General features: G+C 42.0%; 1 protein-coding gene across 1 annotated transcript in view; it reads left to right on the top strand.

Annotated features, from left to right (window-relative positions):
* LOC146610986 (cadherin-4-like) overlaps positions 1-24,108 on the top strand; it is a 251,544-nt gene that overhangs the window by 210,357 nt on the left and 17,079 nt on the right. Inside the window, exons 8-11 of the mRNA XM_085343936.1 lie at positions 2,119-2,291; positions 8,821-8,958; positions 17,134-17,319; positions 20,595-20,851. Of these exons, the coding sequence (XP_085200062.1) occupies positions 2,119-2,291; positions 8,821-8,958; positions 17,134-17,319; positions 20,595-20,851 (754 nt within the window). The remainder of the gene's footprint in view (positions 1-2,118; positions 2,292-8,820; positions 8,959-17,133; positions 17,320-20,594; positions 20,852-24,108) is intronic.

Consider the following 24,108-nt stretch of genomic DNA (forward strand, 5'->3'; position numbering starts at 1 on the left):
AATTATAGATGGATAAAAACAATTGAAACAATTACAATAGAAACTTTTTTTTTTGTTTTAAAAGTCAAGAAATTTATGGGTGAACAGAAAAAGAACAGCGAGTATATCAGGAGAGATTGGTGTTGTTAAAAGTATGACTACACCAGTGAATCTTTGATGCAACAGAGAATTTTCCATTCCCCTTGATTTAGCAGACGGACAGAGAATCGGTCTCGTAGAGTGGCTTTTCATTTAGCCTGGTGCAGCAGTGGTCATAAACCAAAGAGGGTGCTCAGGCTGGAGAGGAGATTGAGGATTAAATGTACCACGCTGTAGCACCACTTGGTCATTTTATGTCTAACCTCAAAGCAGAAGAATCACAGAGATGAGCTCTCTGTGTGCAAGCGTGTGTGAGTTTGAACCCGATGAGCCAGAGTTTATTGCACCAGAGGTGATCTCAAAAGGTGTCCAGGTGCTCAATACCTTTTTCTTTCTGTTTTGCTTTCTTTCCTTCTTACTTTTGTCACACCTCACTTTTATTATCTTTTCTTTTCCTTTTTTGATTTCCTTTCCTAAACGATACCATCCCTGACTTGTACGCCTCACACACCGTACAAGTCCCTGTACGGCATGCATGACATTCAGTTGAACAATAATCATAAAAAAGAGAGTTTTAGAATTTAGAGCTCCAGTGGTTTCAATGGAAGGGCAATTACAGACTTGAATTAGTTTGCAAATTAAAGAGTCATTATGGGGACCTAATCCTGTCAGGCACAGCTTAGGATCCCCATACAAAGGGTCCACATTAAACCCCCTAAGTCTGCAGCTTAATGAAATTACCCCGGCGATGTGTGACACATTGTGATTCTAAATCTCCTTCAGTCTATCCCCACATCTCTTTAAAAAAAAAAAAATGATGGGTGGAGGACTGATAGTCTCTCCACTTGGAATCACACCAAATATGGAGTCTGTCCTCTATTTCCCTCTTTTCCTCTCCCTCTCTCTGTTCCTAACAGCTTTTTTGTTGTCTCGCTGAGAGGCCTTCAGAGTACTCCCTCTGGCCGAGTCATTGACAAATGTTGCTTTGAAATGTAATGAAGTTTGAAATGGGAGCTGCGGTTACAATTATCCTCGGACAGGGGCTGTCACTGGCATGATATCACTATCTCTGGCAATTAGAATTGGCTACAAGAGAGGCAGAACAAGAGGGAGAAAGAGATGGAGAGATTGGGTGACAGGCAGTGATCCCACAGAGTTATACAAGTAGGGAAGGAACCTAACAAGTGTTGCTTTCGTGAGAGAGTAGACGCTTATTCTCTGCAACACAAATGCGTCATAATCAGTTTTTATTATTCGTTTTTAACATGTCCTTTAAATATAAAAAACATCATCTTTATAACATATGATTTTAATAATATTTACATGTGTATATATACTTTTGTGTTTGATTTTCTAGTATTTGTCCAAGTCGTTATTTACAGAACAGCTACCCATATTTTTGTTCTGTTGGCGTAGATTTCTAAGTACCTGTCCCATTAATATACATTCATTAAAATTATATTAAATAATGTTTCTATGAAAATTACATCTGTATAGATGCAGCAATTTAATCCGTTATGACATCTTAGTAAAACAATAGAATGTAATTGTAAAATTATAGTAATTTTTGCTGAAAAGCTGCCCACATGGACATAAGTAGTAATTACAGGATAATTTCCCTACAGTTCCAATGTCTCTGTCACGAGTGTGCTTTTTTAATATATTATACAGTCACGTGAAAAAGAAGGTTTTCACAGTCCTGTGACAGAGTCTGTGGTTACTGCTTTCATAGCAAGGTAAGAAGTAGCCATGTGCTGCTCATCAAATACACTCCATTAATTGACTGATGAGCAAGTGTGATCACCTCTGTAAAAGCATAGGCAGTTTTTCGTTCTGGAGCATTTGAAAAAAGCAACTGCTTTAAACCAAAAGCTTAACCAATGACTATTGGTAGTAGACAGAGGGGAGGTCAAGCTTCACCATGTCAAGTCAAGTTATTTACAAAGATAGCTATAATAAGCCACTGTTATGGTTGGTAGTTGATCTATAAAGAGTATGCCGGTGGACATAAATGCTGACAAATTTTCTGTGTTTCATCAGGAACATATGTGATGCATCTGTCAGCATTTGATGCAGATGACAACACCACAGCTAATGGAATGGTGCGCTACCGGATCCTGTCCCAGACGCCGCACAGCCCGATCCCTAACATGTTTACCATCAACAGCGAGACTGGAGACATTGTGACAGTGGCGCCTGGTCTTGATCGAGAGGTTGGTCTTCTCTCTCCTGACGCATTCATCAACTCGTACCACTTTATAGTAACAAGTGTTAATAAACAGTAAATTTTTAATGTGAAGTAACTCTTTTCAGTCAACAACACTGACATTTTAATTAATGTTTACTAACTGATTAATATACAACCTTTTAATAGTATGTGATTGTCATTGTAAAGTGGTAACTGATTCATAAAACTTTCTTGGCTGATAAATACTGTTTGGTACATCTATAGATATTTTTGAATGGCTAGTATAAAGTTAGAACTGGTGTTAAAATACTTGTTTTGAAGCTGCATAGGTTTGCGGGTGGTGTAAATCAGTTACAGTTATTTACTTGTTCAGGAATGTGAGTAAATAACTGTAATTTGACATCTTAGTTTAAAACGAATAATGCATTTTACTTTTTTTCCAGCTCTTTTGAAAAACAGTTCATCTGAAAATTTATGGATAACAACAGTAATTATGTTTTGGCATTACAATTATCCTTTTAATTAAAGCATACTGGTGGATTAACCATTGCAGAGACATGAAAAAGTATTTCAGCAATTACCATCAACATTCATTTAGAGCAGCTGTGGCATAAACCTTACACTGGATGGTGGTGAATTTAATTTATTTAGTGTTTGGGAAAGTTTGGAGGGGCACTTGTTTTACTGCTGTTAAAAACCCTAACCCTTATAAATATTCCTAACATGCCACCGGCTTTGACTAAATGCAATATTTAAAACTCGGGTAACTGAGATATGCGTACTGATCGATAAAAATAACACAAAATAACAATAGCTCTTTATTTATCATTAGCAAATGTTATAAGTGCAGATCTCATCAGACTGTAATTGTCTCTAATCAACTGTGATGTCATATTTATTACTATATAGAATAATGGATAATGTATTTGTTACACAGACTGGAACAATTTTTTAAAAATCATCATTTCATAACAATATAACAATGAAATGACCATTTAACTAGTTTTAATTGCCCATTAATTTACAGAAAAGCTTATTATATATAAGCTTATATTTTCTATTGTGCAGGTAAATACTTTTTCCATTTAAAAAGCACTGCCAGGTGCCTAATGAGCCTTCTGCTGGAGGTTTCTTCCCTTTAAACTGGAGTTTTTCCTTCCCACTGTTGCCAAGTGCTTCTCACAGGGTATCACCTGACTGGTGAGGTTTTCTCTCGAATATTATATTGTCTTTTCTTACTATATACATTTTCCTCGAGACACCTGTTCCTGTTAATTGGTAATTGGTGTGACAAAGGATGATAAAATAATTTTTAGTCATACAGTGTGTGAACCCTTGCATTGCTGCACAGTGTCTGAATGAGCCATACCTGGTCAAAAGGAAGACATTTGTATCTGTGTTCATGGAGCACAGTTCCTAATAGCATTGTTTACTCTGATGACATCCTAAGATATGACTTTCAAATGTTACGGTGCCATTTGTCCCCGCACACACACACATAAGTCATCTTTTTTTTATATTAAATTGTCCACGGTCACCTTGTTTGTGGAGCTCTAAAAGTTGTGACAAGATCCAAATGTGTTTATTCTCACAACATGGATGTGCCAGTGACAACTCTGCAAAGAAATCTCCGAGACAGATCATCCTCCCAGACTGTCACCAGTGACAGACCTATTAACAACACATCACGCAGCAGTGGGCTGCTCGTGAGTGTGCGTGTGTGTATGTGTGCGTGGTGTTTGTGTGGTAAAGATAGAATGCCCTTGACACCTGTCAGACAAACACAAAAGCCCATAATCACATCTACACTCGATAAAACACAGGCAATAGAGTGAAAAAACGAAAACTGAAGGGAGCAATAGAACAAAAACTGAGCTGGTAAGGTGGGTTATTACAATGAGGGGGGAGTAAGTGTGTGAATTTGTTAGTGAAGATAGTGTGATGGAGACAGAGAAGCAGGATGAGACATGATGGTGCCAGAGGGAGAGAGGTACAAGGGGAGCATAGACTAAAAATGTCTCAGCTGAACCGCTTTTCTTTTTGCTCTGGTTTATCAGTACACTGCTAATCCACACAGTCACCCCTAAACGTAGGATTACACTCTTGGCACCCCTAAACACACGCATGCACACAAACACACACAGAGACAAGATTGTACTTCAAAGAACTTGTGTTGAGATAATTATTTCCCTTGCCCATAACCTTTTTAATAACATATGTTTTTCCAGGTTAGTATCACTGGGATCAGCGTTCTCGCTTTCACTTCCTTTTCAGATCACATCTGCTTACTTTACAATCAGACAACAGCCACGTGTAAATATAATATGCACAAGCTGGTCATATTCCCAACAAGATGAAAGCTCATCTAACTCTTCATCTTCCTGCTACTTTCCACAAGCTTGACAAAAACACTACAGGCAGACCTACGTCAGCAAAAGAAAAAGTCAAGCCAACAAAGAATCATCCCTCCATCCAACCTGGGACCTGTCATATTTTCTGAAAAATCTACTAACCCCATTTAGCATTGATGTCAAATTACAGTAAGGCTAGTAATACAGACATTTTTAATGCTTTTTGATGCCATGTCTAAGACCCGTGAGCAGATTTCATTAACCAGATAACACATCAGTACTGCATGTTGATACCAGGTGCAAATGAGGCTCGTAAATCTTCAGAAAAGAGACTAAGGGAAAAGAATGGCTACACATTGCCTCTTTTCCCTTTAAACATCATCATCCGTACATTTTCTAGCACTCATCTACATCCCGGCCCCAGGTTTACCTTTCACACTAGCCCAGAAAATGTTTTTAACCTCACACTAACAGTTAACACTCCTAAAGTGAGAATGAACCAAAATGCATTGTTCAGGCAAAGTTGGTGTCCTTAGATTAACAGAGTCTCTGCAGATCAATACATAGTTGATAAGTGACAAAATTTAAACCCATTTGAAAACCTTTGGGGACACTTTCCACCTCCACTATCCAAACAACAAATGAGGGCATCACTTTTGGAAGAATGGGATGTAAGTGGAGTCAACAAGACTAAATTTCATTCCAGTGCTGGTGTTAAATTAACTCCTGACTCTGGGGAAGAGACTGATAATCAGTATTTTGTGTCAGCCTCAACTTAAGCGTTTCTTTTCTGACTTTGTAAAATAAAATGCAACACATAAATATACCCAAGAATATAGATTTATTGAACTTGTATTTATTAGTAGAAGAATGAATTCTAAATAAAGTTATACTCATTTTCTTTACCTAATTTATTTGTGGTAGTCATGTCAGTCTAGTGTGAGACTAGGGTAAGGCCACTGCATACTGCTGCCTTTTACAGCTTTACAGTTTCTCCTTTCCTTGTGCTCACTGTGTGAAAGCATACACTCAAATGTGCACCTCCTTAGACACATGTGAGTGAAATGGTGAAATGAAATGAAATTGGCAACAATTTCAATTTATGTTACTGTAAGTATGATAAAACAATCTCCCAGCAAATCAAGAGCACAACAGAAATAGAGCAAGAACCTAGAGAAAGCACCATTTTCAGCCTTTTTACTTATCCAGAAATATGATAAATATCCCAGACTGCAGTAAAGTGAAAATCTATATATGCCAAAAGCTGTTGACGTAACAGCCATGAAATGCCTCCAAACTGCTGACCCTTTGCAGTTAGCTTTCTTCAGGCAATGCTCTCTCTCTAGCAGCTAGTGCACTGCTGGTGACAGGTGGCGTCTTAAAGCCAAAGAGCCAGAGCTGGAGTGGATCGGCTCATAGATCTTTCCCCGCTGTCAACAACGCCTAATCCAACTTTTTGAATCAGGATTAGAACAATATCCAAACCATATATCAACATGTTAACATGTTATCAACAGTTAACACAAAACCAGTTAACTATTGGTTCTAAGATGTTACATAACCAGTTACTACTAGTCCAGAGTTGGCACTGGGAGAGAGCCCATCTTTCTCTTTGTGAAAAGACATTTTAAACAAGCAAGTTGAAGAGTAAGTCTCATGGCAGCCCTACTAACCGGCTTGGTTCTGCTCGACTTTCAAGCAGAAAGTTGTATGCACGCTGAGTCAGTGTAAGCTTGCATATAAGCACTTCATCACCTGAAAGTCAAGAAAACTGCTGGATCTAGCAGAGCTATCATTTGCCACATTAAGAAAAAAATAAAACAAACAAAAAATAAAATTGGGTGCACATTCGTATATATGGTGTAGCTATGTACACGTATTTCAGTGACGCTGATTTGATTATTTAAAAATGAAATTGTCTTAGTGTCTTAAATAAACTCAGGAAATTTGTGTTTGGTTGATTATTTCTTTGTTTTAAAAATGTCTCTTGGCCTTAAATCTTATACTGCTGGAAAGACTGTTTATTTCTCCTTAAATGGTGCCACACAGGGACGTCAGTACCCAGTCATAGCCACGACAGCCTGGCAAATCCTCGTCATGCTGGTCACCAGCTTGGTCACACACTGCTGTGGGATGGCATCCTGTTTCTCAACCAGCAAGTCAGCCAATGTTACTCTGGCACGAACAACATGCCCAAGCTGATCCCACAAGTGTTCAATGGGATTGAGCTCAGGACTGCAGACAGAACATTCCATCCTCTTGACTCCCTGAGTGCTGATGGGATGAGAAAATGTCGTTTTGTGACACCTATTCGTGTCCTGTCTCTGACACCCCCTGTTATATGGAACTTGCCCTTCAATTTAGAGATGGTACTTGGTGTCACTCCAAATAATGCTGCAACTTTCCGGTGAAATACCACCTTGAAGTTGTTCTACAGCACCTGCTTATCCAGCAGACACCAATTGGCATACACATTTTGTGTTGTCTTGTATTAGCTTCTTCCAAAGGGTGTCAGAACTCAGTCATGTAGGAGGTTCTAAGAAGTGAGACATCAGCTGTGGTGGTTCAGCACTCTGATTGTGATCTCTTCTGGATGCCACTTATGTCATGCCAGAAGAAGACCCTGGGGTAGACCCAAGAACTACCCCGCCTACCCCAATCTGCACTTAGATTGCTGCCTCCACCACCTGGATAAGGAACTGGATGTTGCAAAATATTAATGGATATGTATGATGGATGAATATAAATAAACTTGTGTGCAAACAGTTTCTCCAGCATATAAACGCATATTTCAGTGTCCCAGCATTTTTCCTAGACGGCAGATAAAAGTCTTAACCTTGCCAGAAAAAAGTACCTTCTGTACTGTACATAAACTTCACAGGAAGATTCGACGATGCACACTGCAGTGTTTACCTGGTCCACTTTTAGTCAGCACTTTAGCCCTTTGAAACTTGGAAAGTTTCTGCACCTCCCTTCTCTTCTTGGACTGGAGTGTTGGAGGTGTTAGGCACACAAAAAAAGCACGATTTATTTTTGGTATTATCCCTCCCTTGTGCCTCAGTTGCATCCCCTGCCGCCTCTTATCCTATCTTCTGTTCTTTACTTTTGAAATGTCTTCTTCCTCTTCTTTGTAAACTCCCACACTGATTCTCTTTTAAAGATTTCCACTGGTCTGCAGTGGATTTTTAAGAGCTTGTTGACAGTAACAGACCTTAGTACTCCAGAGAAGACTGGCTATGCTGTGGTGTTGTTGCAGCGCTGAGAGGTTCAGAGGAGCGCTACATAATTACTCCCTTGTCTAATTAGTGAGAGTGTTGTGTACACGCTGTACACAGGCTGATGGGACAGTCAAGCAAGCAGAAGATATGGAGAAAGAGAGGTGTGTGTTTGTGGATGCTTGTGTGTATTTACGGGTGTTAATGAGAGTGTGTGTATGAGGTTGGAGTTCAGCATCTCATCTAGCCTCAAGATGAGAGGAACTGAGAGAAGCTGTCTAATCCTCCTGATGTGGCATCCTGGCCTAATTGGGATATTTACTCGGTAATTAGCAGGTGAGAGAGACACTGGGAATGTAATTGGGAATCTCAATGACGAGACACATTATCCAGACAGTCAGCTTCCGGGCTCCATCCTTCCTGCAGCCCATTAACTGCACCCTGGGACAGAAGAAGAGACAGGGGAAGCCAAGAACAGAAGGAGGGGAAAATGGTGAGAAAGGAGGTACATGGCTGAGAAGAAAAACAAGAAATATTTCAGCATCCACTGAAGTGACACTATGTCATTTCAAGAGATGAAACGGCATTTATCATTCCCTCATATTATTGCCCCATAGATAGTCTATTAATCTCTGTCAGTTGGACAGATGTGAAGACAATGATCCATCAGTGGCGCTGAATAAGCGATGCCTTTGATAACTTTGATGGCATGCTGTACCAATGGGGAGGCTTCACAGTGGTGCCTTCAGATGGTCTGAAGTCTGGATACGTTCCAGTGAAGAGATTTCAACTCAGTCAAATGAAAGACTTCACCCTTGTGATTTTGTGTTTCAAATAAGACTGTAGACAGTCACTATAGAAGAGAACGCAGGCTCAGCTTTTTTCCCCCATGGGAGTCACAGTCTGCGACTGCTGCTGTAGCAAGAGGGAGCTTTTTGCAGATGAATAACCGCACACTGTTGTTTTTTTCTATTACTGTCTTTTACAGAAAGTGTCCCAGTATACCATTATCGTGCAGGCCACGGACATGGAGGGCAACCTGAACTTTGGCCTTTCCAACACAGCCACTGCCATCATCACTGTCACGGACATCAATGACAACCCTCCCATGCTGACCTCCAGAACTGTGAGTTATTACAAATGAGGTAATGGGCAATGGGTAACAGTTCAAAGAAATAGAGGAGTTGGGTTAAGAGAAGAGCGCGGAAATCATATGTTGGAGAAGAAAAATCATAAAAAAGAAATATATCAGAAGAAGAAGGGGGAAGACATAGAGGGGGGAAAAATTGAAAAAAGAGGAATCTACACTGTTATGTCATTACAAGGAAAGATTTACACAAGGACAGTGAGGGGGACTTATAAAGGATAATTGCTCATTTGCTTGTAGAGAGCTGAAACAAAAACACATGCGAACACACATACTCGCGCACGCGCACTCGTGAGGAATAACATTGACTTTCATGAGCACGAAAACTAGAGCCAGCAAATGGTTAATGATTGTTGTCATGATGGTGATATTTAGAATGATGATTACATTACAGAAGGTCATTACTGAGAGCCAAGTAAAAATTAAAAATCCAAAGTACTGCAATATATGTAATATATTACTGGTGGTGCCATTCTGGAACATCATCACTAAATCAATTAGTGATTCAGGTTATTTCTACTTTCACTTGCACATATATGGATTTTATATCATATCATCAAGGACTAATCTCACCCCAGCAATCAACAGCAATCAACTGTTTGAACTATTACCGTCAGGCCGACGGTACAGGTCACATAAAACCAGGACAAACAGATTCAGGGATAGCTTCTTTCCCAGAGCTATCACCGTAGTAAATAAGCACAAAAACAATTGAACCTGCTTGCTATACCATACCGTCACTGCCATTATATTATGCTGTTATTCATACTGTCATTATATTAATGCTGCTATCCTGTATATATCGTACTTACTATTGTTTGAGTACTTGCGATTGTTTTATTGTACTTTTTATATTTTACATTTATATTTATTATTGAATCTTGCACCAAGGGAGTGGCACTCCAGTTTCGTTGTAGTCTGTACAATGACAATAAAGGCTATTCTATTCTATATATATATATATATATATATATATATATATATATATAAAAACACCCAGCACGCCCCTGCGGGCGGTTTATCCTTCAAGCTCGGGTCCTCTACCAGAGGCCTGGGAGCTTGAGGGTCCTGCGCAGTATCTTAGCTGTTCCCAGGACTGCGCTCTTCTGGACAGAGATCTCCGATGTTGTTCCTGGGATCTGCTGGAGCCACTCGCCTAGCTTGGGAGTCACCGCACCTAGTGCTCCGATTACCACGGGGACCACCGTTACCTTCACCCTCCACATCCTCTGGAGCTCTTCTCTGAGCCCTTGGTATTTCTCCAGCTTCTCGTGTTCCTTCTTCCTGATATTGCTGTCATTCGGAACCGCTACATCGATCACTACGGCCATCTTCTTCTGTTTGTCTACCACCACTATGTCCGGTTGGTTAGCCACCACCATTTTGTCCGTCTGTATCTGGAAGTCCCACAGGATCTTAGCTCGGTCATTCTCCACCACCCTTGGGGGCATCTCCCATTTTGACCTCGGGACTTCCAGGTTATACTCGGCACAGATGTTCCTGTACACTATGCCGGCCACTTGGTTATGGCGTTCCATGTATGCCTTGCCTGCTAGCATCTTGCACCCTGCTGTTATGTGCTGGATTGTCTCTGGGGCATCTTTACACAGCCTGCACCTGGGGTCTTGCCTGGTGTGATAGACCCCAGCCTCTATGGATCTTGTGCTCAGAGCTTGTTCTTGTGCTGCCATGATTAGTGCCTCTGTGCTGTCTTTCAGTCCAGCTTTGTCCAGCCACTGGTAGGATTTCTGGATATCAGCCACCTCCTCTATCTGCCGGTGGTACATACCGTGCAGGGGCCTGTCCTTCCATGATGGTTCCTCGTCTCCCTCCTCTTTCTTGGGTTTCTGCTGCCTGAGGTATTCACTGAGCACTCGGTCAGTTGGGGCCATCTTCCTAATGTATTCTTGGATGTTCGTTGTCTCATCCTGGACTGTGGTGCTGACACTCACCAGTCCCCGGCCCCCTTCCTTCCGCTTAGCGTACAGCCTCAGGGTGCTGGATTTGGGGTGAAACCCTCCATGCATGGTAAGGAGCTTTCTTGTCTTTATGTCAGTGGCTTCTATCTCCTCCTTTGGCCAGCCTATTACCCCAGCAGGGTACCTGATCACGGGCAGGGCGTACGTGTTGATGGCCCGGATCTTGTTCTTACCATTCAGCTGACTCCTCAGGACTTGCCTGACCCTCTGCAGGTACTTGGTGGTTGCAGCTTTTCTAGCGGCCTCTTCATGGTTCCCATTCACCTGTGGGATCCCCAAGTACTTGTAACTGTCCTCTATGTCTGCAATGTTGCCTTCTGGTAGTTCAATCCCCTCAGTTCTGACTACCTTCCCTCTCTTTGTTACCATCCGACTACACTTCTCCAGTCCGAACGACATTCCAATGTCATTGCTGTATAGCCTGGTAGTGTGGATCAGTGAATCGATGTCTCGTTCACTCTTGGCATACAGCTTGATGTCATCCATGTACAGGAGGTGGCTGACAACTGCTCCGTTCTGTAGTCGGTATCCGTAGCCAGTCTTGTTAATGATCTCACTGAGGGGGTTCAGGCCTATGCAGAACAGCAGTGGGGACAGAGCATCTCCTTGGTAGATCCCGCACTTGATGGTGACTTGTGCTATGGGCTTGGAGTTGGCCTCTAGTGTTGTACGCCACATCCCCATTGAGTTCCTGATGAAGGCTCTTAGGGTCCCATTGATCTTGTACAATTCTAGGCATTCCAGTATCCAGCTGTGGGGCATTGAGTCATAGGCCTTCTTGTAATCAATCCAGGCAGTGCACAGGTTGGTCAGTCTGGTCTTGCAGTCTCGGCTGATTGTTCTGTCTACCAGTAGCTGGTGTTTTGCGCCTCTGGTATTCTTGCCAATTCCTTTCTGTGACCCATGTGCCTGTTCATCTTAGCCGATATGATGCCTGACAGGAGCTTCCATGTAGTACTGAGGCAGGTTATTGGTCGGTAGTTGGAGGGGACCGGTCCCTTCTTGGGGTCCTTGGGGATCAGGACCGTCCGGCCTTCAGTTAGCCATTCCGGGTGTCTCTCGTTAACTAGCAGCTGGTTCATTTGTGCTGCCAGACGCTCGTGGAGTGCAGTCAGCTTCTTCAGCCAGTAGGCGTGAACCATGTCGGGCCCTGGTGCTGTCCAACTCTTCATACTGGAGACCCTTTCTTGGATATCTGCCACTGTGATGGTTACTGGACCCTGTTCAGGGAGGTCGCTGTGGTCAGCCCTCAGATCCTCTAGCCACTGAGCATTGCCGTTATGGGTTGCATCCTTCTCCCATATGCTCTTCCAGTATTGCTCCGTCTCCAGCCTTGGTGGTGCTGTTCTCTTATTGTTCCCTTGCCACTGAGAGTACACCTTTGCTGGTTCTGTGGAGAACAGCTGGTTTATTCTCCTGCCTTCTATCTCTCTGGTGTACCTCCTCAAGCGGCTGGCCAAGGCTGTGAGTCTTTGCTTGGCAGTTTCCAAGGCCTCAGGTATGGACAGCTTGCTGTATTTCTTAGGCACCTTATTTGTCGCACCTTTCTGCAACTCCGTTAGTTGGCTAACCTCCCTCCGTGCTACTTTGATCTTGCCCTCTAGCCTCCTTCTCCATGGAGGGTACTGCCCCTTGTCGCTGTTCAACTTGTAGCCAAGCATCTCACTGATCACTGTTGCCGTATTGTAGATCAGCTTGTTAGTGTCGGTAATCGTGGTTGTAGGTATTGCCCGTAGTGCTGCGTTAACATCATCTAGCAGACCTTCTGAGGGAACTTCACGTAATCTTGGTAACCGGCTACGCGGGATCCAGGTTTCAAGCTTGGCCATGATCCTATTTTTCAGGTCAGTTCCTCTCGCACTCAACGATCCTTCTCCTATCGCACTTGGGGCTATGTACCCAATCTCGGGTGGGGGTGATGATATCTCCCCCCCTGGCGTCCTGACTCCTCCTTGCCGTAGCATTTGTGTTGTACCTCGTCAATCTCTAGCTGTGAGAGCAGTCCCTTCTTTCGAATGTTGGAACACTGAGCTACTAGTTGTTTCGCCGTCATTGTGGATGTTGGGTATCGAAGAATCCATAGGTCCCTCATCCTATTCATGTAGCCCCTTCCGCCGGGGTTACTTGCATAGTAGCATTCCAACAACGCCCTGTTTTCGTCTCTTGCCCACCGATGCCTTCTTGTTCCAGTAGCCCACTTTTTGTCAGGGTGCCCTGGTTCCTCAACACCTGACGCGGACCTTGTTGATCCGGGCGACGTCCGAGCCGGCATGCCTTCATATTTATCTGTCTCGCTCATGTCTGCGGTAGGCTTGCTTAGCATAGGGGGTCTAGCCTTAGGACCCTTACTGGATACAGACGCCCCAGGCAGGAATCGAACTTGCGATCCTCTGTTCCAAAGGCGTGTAGTCTAACCACTACGCTATCCAGCTATACATATATATACATATATATACATATACACATATATATATATATATATATATACACGTATATATATGTATATATATATATATATATACGTGTGTATATATATATATATCTGTAAAATGCATAAATGTTTGAGACATTTGAGACAGCAGCTCAATCATTTTTTATACTTATAGCTGTAAACAAAGAAAATCTGACTTATTATTTTTGTGGTTGGAAATAAGTTTCATAGGACGTGGCAGAGACATTTGTTCAGAAAATTTAAAGTGAAGTCGTTTTTCTGCGTTCGACATGTTTTGTTTAATGAAAAGGCTGTCTCCGTGTCAGTGTGGTTTCAGATGTCAGGATTATTCTGGATGTGTGGCTTCCTATCATCAGGGATGAGAGCCTGGTTATGTCGGGTAGATAAGGTGCTTAGCTTTGCAACTGCTGGAATATCGACGGAGGCAGTATCAGCCAAACAGTATACTGTACACAACTCTTAGAGGTGGTAGCAGCAATTTTAGCATTAGCATTTGCACTGGGGGCTATTAAGACCCTTATGATGATGACTTAGCGTTAGAGGTAAGCATATGTCAGTCACAGAGCTCGTCAGAGAACTGCTATGTCACACAAAGCAGGGCATTCGGAGGGCAGAGGGAAGGAAGAAGCAGAGGAAAGGGTGAAGAAAGAAAGAAAACAGTAAGGGGAGCTGATGAGTGGACCACCAAGTAGAGTCAACGATGGAAAATGAAAAGGAAAAAAGTGACGAGAGAATGATGGGGAGAGAAGAAGGAATGAAGAATTATTTAGTCGCGGGAGCTATTTTGTACAGCAGTAGTGATAAAGTGTAGACATGGCTCGTTGTAAATCAGAGGCCTCTACTGACTCGGCACCCCCTTCCTGCATTAAGATTCTCTACCGATGGTGGTGTATTGATGATAGTGGGCAATAATAGATTGATATTCTCTGTATTCCACCGTGTTTAAGTGCATTTCCATCACCGTCACAGAGGGAAGTTAATACTATCATGGATATTGATGATCAAGTTTAGTGGAGGTTTTGGAGCCACGATGAGCAGAGCACTTTTACCCACTCCCTTCATAAATCATCCACTTTCATGGGGGTATAACATAAGAGCCATTTTGTCGAGAATGCAGGCCATTATGCAAATATTTAGTGTTTGCAATAAACCCCATAGATCTTTCAACATGTCCCAGAAATATAAAGTTTGGGGAATTTGTCTTTAATGTTGGAGATTAATATTTCATCATGCCTATCAGAGGCTGGCCTATTTTTTCAAGTCCGCAAAGGGTGGTGCATGGGTACAGATGGGAAGACTTTGGGTGGATAGTCAGGGCTGCATACATGCATGTGCCATCCATGGTACAGACGGATGAAATGTGGCATTCACTGCTTTTTGGGAATACGTAGAAACGTAAAACCATGAAATCAGAGTGTCTCTTTGCAAGAGTCACCGCAGTGCTTTCTTGGCCTCCTTTAGCTACTATCCTAACAAAGCTTATATGATTAAGTCCCCTGTCACTTCTCTGCTTTCGCTTTTACCTCTCCTTGCCTCTTTTAGTGTTTCTCCACTGCCAGAAAAGTGACAGAGAGTTCAGGGTGTTGGCAAGAGGTGTTTTGTCAAGTGTTGTGCCAACAGCACTGTGTGCCAATCACAATCAGAAAGTCCAGCAGTTGGGGACAGAATCATATACAAAGAAATACAAGCCTATTTAATTAGAGGAAATTTAAGCCTCTGCCTGTAGATGGTGATACAGAAGGTCTATGTTAAAAGACCCACTAACAGCAGAGCCTATAGAAGCCACAGCAGCATTAGTATAATAAATCACTAAGACAGTGAAAGAAAGAGAGCAACTCTAGGCTTTTTTCCCCCAATGTTTAAAAGCTCTTTGTTCCATCCATTATTGACAATAACCCCAACATCCATCAAAGATCATTGTCATTAAAGTTAAACCCTTGAAAACAGAGCGTTTGTAAATGATAATTCGGAGAAACCTTTGGTTTAAGAGAGGAACAATAATGACTTCCAAGTAATTATCTGAAGGTTTACTCAAAGATCTCACCTGTCTATTATTCAGCATAGAAAGGCTCTTGTCTCCTTGAAAATGTTCAGATTAACTGCATTCTTAAACTTACTTTGTTATGCTGAAAGGCACACTGCGTTGCATTACTCATCACAGGAATTTGATGCTTGTTAACATACTTGCTATCTAAAATCAAAAATGACAAAAGTGCAGTAATTGGAGTTTATTGACTGTAATATGCGTTGCCCTTGACGTCCTGTACACATTTATGTTGACAGTTTTAGTCTTTTACATTTGACGTTTTTTGCAAAGAACCCTTTCAAGTTTGTGTTTGCCACGTGAGTATAGTAATAATAGTTTTCCCCGAGAGAAAAAAACAAGACTTAATTTATTCAAACTCTTGATGTGACGTATCACGCCCCTCCCCCTCCTCTATATAAAGAGATAATGAGACAAAAAGCTCAGACTGCGGCGCTGATAATCAGAGCTGCGGTGTACCCTTCAAAGTCTTCCATCAGATTTGATTAACACTTGCCCTTAGTTGTTACTGTGTGTTGAGAAATAAGATGCTCCTTAGGGAGCCTATAAGAACCACCACTGAAGTTTTATTTTATTGAACTGGCATTGGAGAGTCCCTGAACCAAACCACAGTAATAAACCACACGAGCACACACGTACACACTCTAACACTAACAAACGACAGCCTGCCTATCCAAAGAAGGCAGCGCATCAGGACCACCCGGACTTGTCTGTTGTCTTAAGAATGTCATTGAGTCTCTGAACAGCTCTCCCGACGCAGCCCCCTAATCTGCCCGCTGCTGTCGGCTGTTTGCTGGGTGATGCGAGGTTTGCCAGGCAGGGTATTATGATCCGATGGAGTGTTTGGTCTGGGGCTTTGCTCTTTGATATCCTCACATAAGCTACTCAGTCGCTCTTCCATGCCTGTTACCCATGTGACACGGTGACTGTACGGTACTACATGCCTGTTGCCTGCAGATGAGATGAGGTCATGCCAACACGCTCTGACCTCAAGTAATTGGTTAAGAGTTGACAAGTTGTTTGTGTAGGTAGGGCTACAGTCAAGTTGTGTTTTACAGAGTTGGAGTGGAGTCATTGCAATAGTTAGTTGATGGGTCTTTGTGGGATTTATTACTGAGCCTGTACAGCTTTGATGAATCCCTAACATAGCAGACGCATAACAGACAGCAGCTCACTCCTCATCAAGGCTTATCAGGGCAAAGCACATGTGTTTGTACAGGACAGGGACAACTAAAAACCACTCATATACACTTAAACATTTGTTTTAACCCTCCACACTCCTGTTTTTTTCTCCTCACCCATTCTTTTCTCCCTTGTTTCTGTGGCTTTTTAAGGGATGAAATAGTATTGCTCATCAATGATGTGTACTAGCAATGCAGAAAGCAGTGAAAATGGAACAACGCCCTTGTGTGCATGTGCTTGCTAGTGTGAAACTGTGTTTACTGCTTGTTTACTACCCAGCAGTGGTAAAAGCGAATTCATTAAAATTACTCTACCTGAAAACCTGAAAGGAGGAATGTTTCTATAAAGACAAATGGAAAAGCAAGATAGGCACTCAGTGGCTTTTTGTAGGAATTGCCACACTCAAACGGCTCAATGCATCTTAAACGACCACAGCGGCAGTGAGATGTTTCAAAGTGATGTATCACGAGGTAACATTTCACTCTTTCTTTCTACAGTTTTCTGGAGAGGTCCCCGAGAACCGTGTAGATGTCGTTGTGGCTAACCTGACGGTTATAGATGCTGATCAACCGCACTCCCCTAATTGGAATGCCATCTACAGGATCATCAGCGGAGACCCATCTGGGCATTTTACCATCCGCACCGACCCGATTTCAAATGATGGCATGGTCACCGTGGTGAAGGTAAGATCCAGGCCTAACATAACATTCTGAGCCTTTCCCTGTAGAAGAAACACACTGGTTTTCTCTGTTGAATGTCAAAGCCCCTCCAGATTTAGGTGCAAGCAGTAATAATAGACTACAGAGTTAAATAGGGACAGATTGGGGTCTTTGTCTTTCATATGCCCCTTTATGTCCAAATGAGGGATTGGAGACCGCTGTGCCCTTCAGAAACAGCTCGTACGCTCACACAGAGACTTAAACACAATGGCTGGTGAGACCACTGTAGCAAATTAGGTATTGATTTCTCAATTACAAAGGCAACGTTTTTTATACACTCATAATGTTGTAGCTGCTGTGGTAAAAGACAGCAACAACAAAGCCCTGTCTTGTAACAGCCTGCTACATTACTGTTTGACCTCTCAGTCAGAGGTTGTCCGCATGATTTTAACCCATTTAGAAAAAAAGCCTCCATATAACATCAATCATAAACTGTGTGTGTGTGCATTTACTGTAGATGTGTGTCCTGTTGATTTGCATCTCTGTGGCCATCCTTTGTGTGGCTTTCTGTAAATGTGCTTACTGTGTTTCATGGGTTTTGTAGAAATAACTGTTTTATTTCACCCAGGGGCTTTCTCACCATGTATCTGACTCCTGCAAACTGCATCTCACATCACATAATAATCTGAAAAAAATAGCAATAACATTTCCTTATAATTCCCATAGCACCCTGAGCAATGAGCATTGGCATTTTGCTTCTCTTCATTATCTCTAGATGACTGCCTTTTATAATCCATTCCTCTCACTCCCTGATGCAAAATTCAGCAGGCAGTCGGGTAGCCCTAAGCTTGCACAGGGACCCGTGGGAGGTTATCAGGAAATCATAAAATAAGAGACAGGACACCCCCTGGGACGAAGCGAGCAATAGACAGTCTCAACAAGTAAACAGGGTGCTTTGGTTTGCTTTGTGAAAAAGGAGACAGAACATTCACATCAGACAGCTTGTAATAGGTAAAGTCAAGAACCCATAAGACTGGTGCTAGCTTGTTGTTCCTGCTCTTTTTTTAAAAAACACGTTTTTTTTAACCAAGGCATCTGTGGCTGCTATTACAGACAGATTAAATTACACTGACACCCAGATACACATCAGTCTTCCACAAGAGAGTTGAATTCCTCTGTAAACAAGGGGTGAGGATTTAACCCGATCATGTCACACATTTGCACTGCTCTCTGTGGATTTTGTGAGCCGTATTCTCGTTTTACGTTACGGTAATAAAGACAGTAAACACACAAACACACACAAAAAAAATACAAATCCACACAGACACACAAATAAAGCCACTTGCTTCAAATGAGTAGGTAAGTTATGTAAATCACAGCTTATGATAAACACCAAAGATGACAGGGGAAGTGGAAAGGAGAAGTGAAGTGAGGCGAAGACAGATTTCCGAGGATTGAGGAATGCAGCCCGCAGAGAGCATAGATCACAGAGAGCCGGGGTAGGGCAGATGTGAAAAGACGAGGGGGTGGAAAGCTGAAGTCCAGCGGAACAAATTAGGTAAAAGGGAAAAAGAGAAAAGAGCGAAGCGATTCAAGGAGATGTAAGATGTGATGGCTCATGGGCAAACGATGCAAGCCATATTATTGACCTCTCACCCCTCTGGCTTCCCTCAGGGTGTGTGTGTCTCGGTGTGTATGTGTGTTTTATGTAGCCTACAGCTATACTCTAGACCTCCCTGTGTTTTGAATACCACTGGCTTTAGATCAAAGAGCCCTGAGCGTGGTTACCCTGTAAATGGGCTCCCAGTGCTCCACGAGGTCACAGACGAATACACACCAGCGTGCTTACATTTATTTATACTTGCGTGCATGTACATACACAGGCAAACCGTAGCACCGGTACAAACACCTCTTCTTCAGTGGCCTTGTCAACCAACCTTCCTGAAAGCGCTCATTTTGTTGTTGTTTTTTTATCTCTGTGCTCTCAGACTGTCCGCCGATAACAGTGAGTTGATGCAACATACAGATCTGCTCAAAGTCATTAACATCAGCATCAGCTTTGGAGCAGTAATTATCATCTGCCTGTTTAGAAATGTACAAGTGGACACTACAAGCAGCATACTTGTTCTGTTTTTATCTCCTTGCTTGCTGTCATTTGAACTCGATTGTGTATTCTTCATTAGGGGAGCAAAAAACTGTCACTGTGGTTTAAGCTCAGGTCTCAAAACCCCCTGTAGTGTACACATATACACACTTTTAATCCAAAAGGAGTGACAACACACGGCGAACAGTATCAGCCCTGCACTGTGTCTGCGTGTCTGTGTGCGTCTTTGTTCCTCAGGAGACTACTTGACATGACATCTGTTCATTTATCATGTCCCTTTTCATCAGCAAGGTTTAATGCATATTCCCCAGGTAGAGGCGAAAAGAGAAATGTTGACAGGGATCTTTACACTAATCAGTATAATGATTATAGTCCAAGCATGATGCTTGGAAATTATTTCTTCAGAAAAAGAAATAATGCTGTTGACACTATAATAGTAATAATCAGACTATATAATAAAATATCACTTAAACTTTCTCTAGCTTTAACTCTATAGCCTGCAGTGTTTTGTTAATGTGCAGGCGATGAACACGGGAGGTTAGTCACCTCTGTTATATTTTTTCATTGCTTATCCTCACCAGTACATAATACAGTCTCCCTCATTCTTGGACATTTGATTTGTTTGAGGGCAAGAATTTAAGAAACCTTGAGAAAACGGGTGTCTTTCACCTGCTATCTTGTATTTTGGTTAAAGTCGTTAGTCTGAGGAAAATGAATAGCTTTCTTGCTGGTCATGTGGTGGGAGAGATGTTGCCAATATCAAGAAGCTGTGCAGTGAAGTAAAATCAATACACTTAGTGGTAAATGTACACAGGGCTACAGACACCCTGTGGATGTATACTCATGAGCAAGCTGAAAGGGGTATTTATTTTTGGTAATGCAAAACTATTCTAAAGTGTTACCTTTACCCTGCTGTAGGTAACACTGTAACCTAAGAGGCTGTATTTGAAAAGCAGTAATCTTACCCAGAATCGGTCCAGAATAGAGCATGTCCTCATAGAGAGAAAGAGTGAAAAATAACAAATACTGAGATGAAGAGACAAGGGCAACCTGCACACAAAGGAGATAGAAAGAGAAGACGGAGCAAGCAACATGAAGGCCAACAGTTTCAAAAAGCTTAAACTATTTCAAATGTGTTCAGCATTCTCTCCTTTCAAATGTAAGTAACTCTGTTTGTTTGTTTTCCTTTCTCCAGCCGGTAGACTTTGAGATGAACCGTGCCTTCATGCTGACGGTAGTGGTGTCCAACCAGGCCCACCTGGCCACTGGCATCCAGTCCTCACTCCAGTCCACGGCTGGGGTCACCATATCTGTGCAGGATGTAAACGAACCTCCTTACTTCCCCACAAACCCAAAACACATCCGCTTTGAGGAAGGTGTCCCTGCTGGCACCAGCCTGACGACCTTCTCGGCGTCAGATCCCGACCGACTTCAGATGCAGCAGATAATCAGGTACTGAGCGAGTACTGAGAGACAGTTCTGTCCACAGAATGGAAAAATTTAGTAGGGCATTAGTTTAATTTTGATCTTGTATATCCTTTAAATCTAATTAGATAACATCTTTTCCATGTGGTTTGGCTATATTGTCTAATTAATTCTAGCTTGTAGAGTGGCTATCTGCTGTGTAAGCACAAACCTGCATCCATATGCACTGGCAGTGGGCTAAAAAGCCTCAGATTGGTTCCCTGTCAGTGGTCAGAGGTCAAAGTTCAAAAAGGGGACTATATTTTGGCATTACCCATCTCTCAAAATCTTACTGTGAGAAGTTTATGTGCCAGCAGAGAACTCTGAGTAAGGAGGGTAAAAAGGTTAATAGGGAGCAGCAGCCTCTGGGGTAATCAGATGTGTGTGCATTTCTGTAGGTTGCATGAGCACATACAGGCAGGTACACACACACACACACACACACACAGATGCACACAACACGAGAGAGAGAACAAAAGAGATGGAGCAAGGTGGGGGCGGCAAAGAGAACAGCTGGCTGAGGCCCAAACACCTGACACAGCATTATGTCCACCTGCAGTGTTTCTTCTCTGCGCTAAGCCTCTCTGGATTTTAAATGTAAACCAACCTTTGAATGACCAGCAGGTCTTTTCTAAGTCCTGCTGTCAGTTTGACAGCACCAGTGGCTCCACTATGACCCTTCAAACTTAGATGGGTTGTGTTAAGAACAATCTGCTCTGCATTCTACATGAAGAGAGAACAAGGCTTTAGATGACACCCATACAACTGCAGAACCCATATGTTTCCATTTGTGCATGTACAATGTCAGTACTGATTACAGTGAGTGCACCGTGATTTATAACTAGCACAGAAGAGTACACAATTAAGCTGATAACACGGATGTTTGGTGTGACATTAAGACCACCTCCTTCCAACCACCTTGCACTTCTCCAGGGAAAAGATCTAAACAAATTTCCTAGATAATTTCACAGCAAATGAGAGTAAATTGGGTGTACATTATAATTTAGGAAGATTCCAAAGTCACCAGCTGGGCTCCTGCTCTCGCTCTCTTGCTCGCTCCCACACTTTCTTTTTTTTCTGTTATCTTCCTCGCTAGATCAGTTTCTACTTTTTGTGGATTTAACTCATTGGTCTCCACTCTCTTTTTCCATGACCTGTCAAGACTGCGGTGCATCCTGGATTTAGGTTAACACTTTTACTAGCATGCTGTGTTCTGGCACAGTCCGACTGACATAAACACAGGCTAAATCTCCTTCCTCCGCTCTCGCCACATGAAAAGCAAAGACTGCACCTCATTCATTTGGTTCCATCTGGACAGAATCGTTATCAGTCCCACTGCTTTACACCTTTTCCATAAAAGGTATCTGCTCGAGTCGTTACGTAAGGACACCAGTTGTCTTCATTATTTTTGAAGAATTTTAAATTCAGGGTTTCATTTTTGCCATTTTCTCAGTTGTATCACACAGAACTGATACTGCTGCACATACTGTGCTGTGCAAGAGTCTCACTCATTTCTTTATATTTTGCTTCCAAGGAGCCAGACTTTCTTGTATTTTTCTGGGTTTTCTTGGGTTTTCTGAAAGTCGTTCAAAGCTTTTCTTTGGACATTTGTTGCTTTTTCACTTATTTTCGATACACTCGTTGTGCCTTACCATTTTCAAAGGGATATTTGTCTTTGTTTGTTTTTTATCAATTCACAGTGACCTATGAGTCATTTAACCATAAAAAAGGTACCTGACTCAAGGGATGAACCAGGGTCCATACATAACAGACAACTTGGCAAAGAATACGTTTAAATTTAAAAAAAAGAAAAAAAGAAAAAAAGTTTTAAAAGCTATCCTGGTTTATTTAGCTGAACTGAAATTTTATATTGTTGCAATGGAAAATTGGGATTTCTGGTTTGAAACTGTTTATTTCACTCTACCTAAAATCACTTACCACAGAAAAAAATCAGCAGAAACAATTAGTCCTTAAGTAAATATGTACTTTAAGTCAAAGTTTTAAATTACATTATTGTCTGATTAAAACTAATAGATTTAACTGTAACAATTTTTTTAAAGTGGGTTTAAAGTAACCTTTTTTTTTCTGTGTATGAAAGTCCAAGGAAAGGTTTTGGAATGACCTTCAAGAAATCTCAAGAACTATTCCTGAAGACTACTTCAATAAAATGAAAAGAAAGCTTGCCTGAGAGGTTTCTGACTATGATGAGGAATAGGTGGTCATACCAAATACTCACTCTCAAGCTCATTTGAATTTCACAAACTGTTTGTTGGGTCTGTGTTTCCACAAGCCCCGCTAGTTTAGAAACGTATTCTTGTTAACGACAAAAACAAGACGAATTTCTTTTACTTGCTAGCAAGGGAGGCCCCGGCCGGTGTCTCAGAAAGCACTCTGAATCCTACCGCAGACTGACCCCAAATCCGGCCTCCGCTTGCTGCCTTTTATTGGGAAAACAGTTCACACAATACACATCACAGCAAAAGCACCTCCCACCGTAAAACCCCCAAATGGTTCTAAGACAAGGCACTATGTGTGTGTATGTGTAAACATCTGTATGCATGTGCAAGAATGTGTGTGTGTGTCCCTGTATACATGTGTCTCTGTATGCATGACTTCCTGCTCACCAAAAGGATCATAAAAGCAGGAAGCAACATCACAAGAATCAGATCTTCCAGATAGAATGTATCTGCAATAAAACCTCCCCCAGCACAGAGTGGCTGGAGAGGTGGTCAGAGACAAAGGAATGTCTTGATCCTATAGATTGAACTAAGACCTTACAAATTTAAGAAACACAATGACAACATTCAACAACTAGACTTAACACTGTTTTTGCTTTTAACACTGTATTTCCATTTATGTTTGCACATTTCAATTTCCATTTTTTTTAGCAAAATGTAACAAACAAGGGGTGGCTCAAGACTTTTACATAGTATTGTACTTCCAAATGCCATCAGTCAAACATGCCTTAAACCAGGCATGCCTTTAATGGGAAAGACGTTTAGATATTACACCGGGCTTTGTGTTAGATGTAATATATTGCACATGTCGGTGTGTGTGACAAAAAGCTGTCTGTCTTTTTGAGTGGATACATAAAGGAAAGTCAGACATGGAGAAGATTTAGAGGGAGCCTTAAAAGTCAAAAGTAAAGTGAAATAGGACCTAAGGGACTATAAAGGGAGGGAAGGGGACAGGAGCTGAACATGGTGAGGTCAAGGTTTGAAGTTGACAGGTGCTTATCAATGGAG

This window comes from Diplotaxodon limnothrissa, linkage group LG20 (assembly GCF_057381915.1).
Source record: "Diplotaxodon limnothrissa isolate DT_005_m linkage group LG20, D_limnothrissa_male_GT1.1, whole genome shotgun sequence".
Lineage (NCBI taxonomy): Eukaryota > Metazoa > Chordata > Actinopteri > Cichliformes > Cichlidae > Diplotaxodon > Diplotaxodon limnothrissa.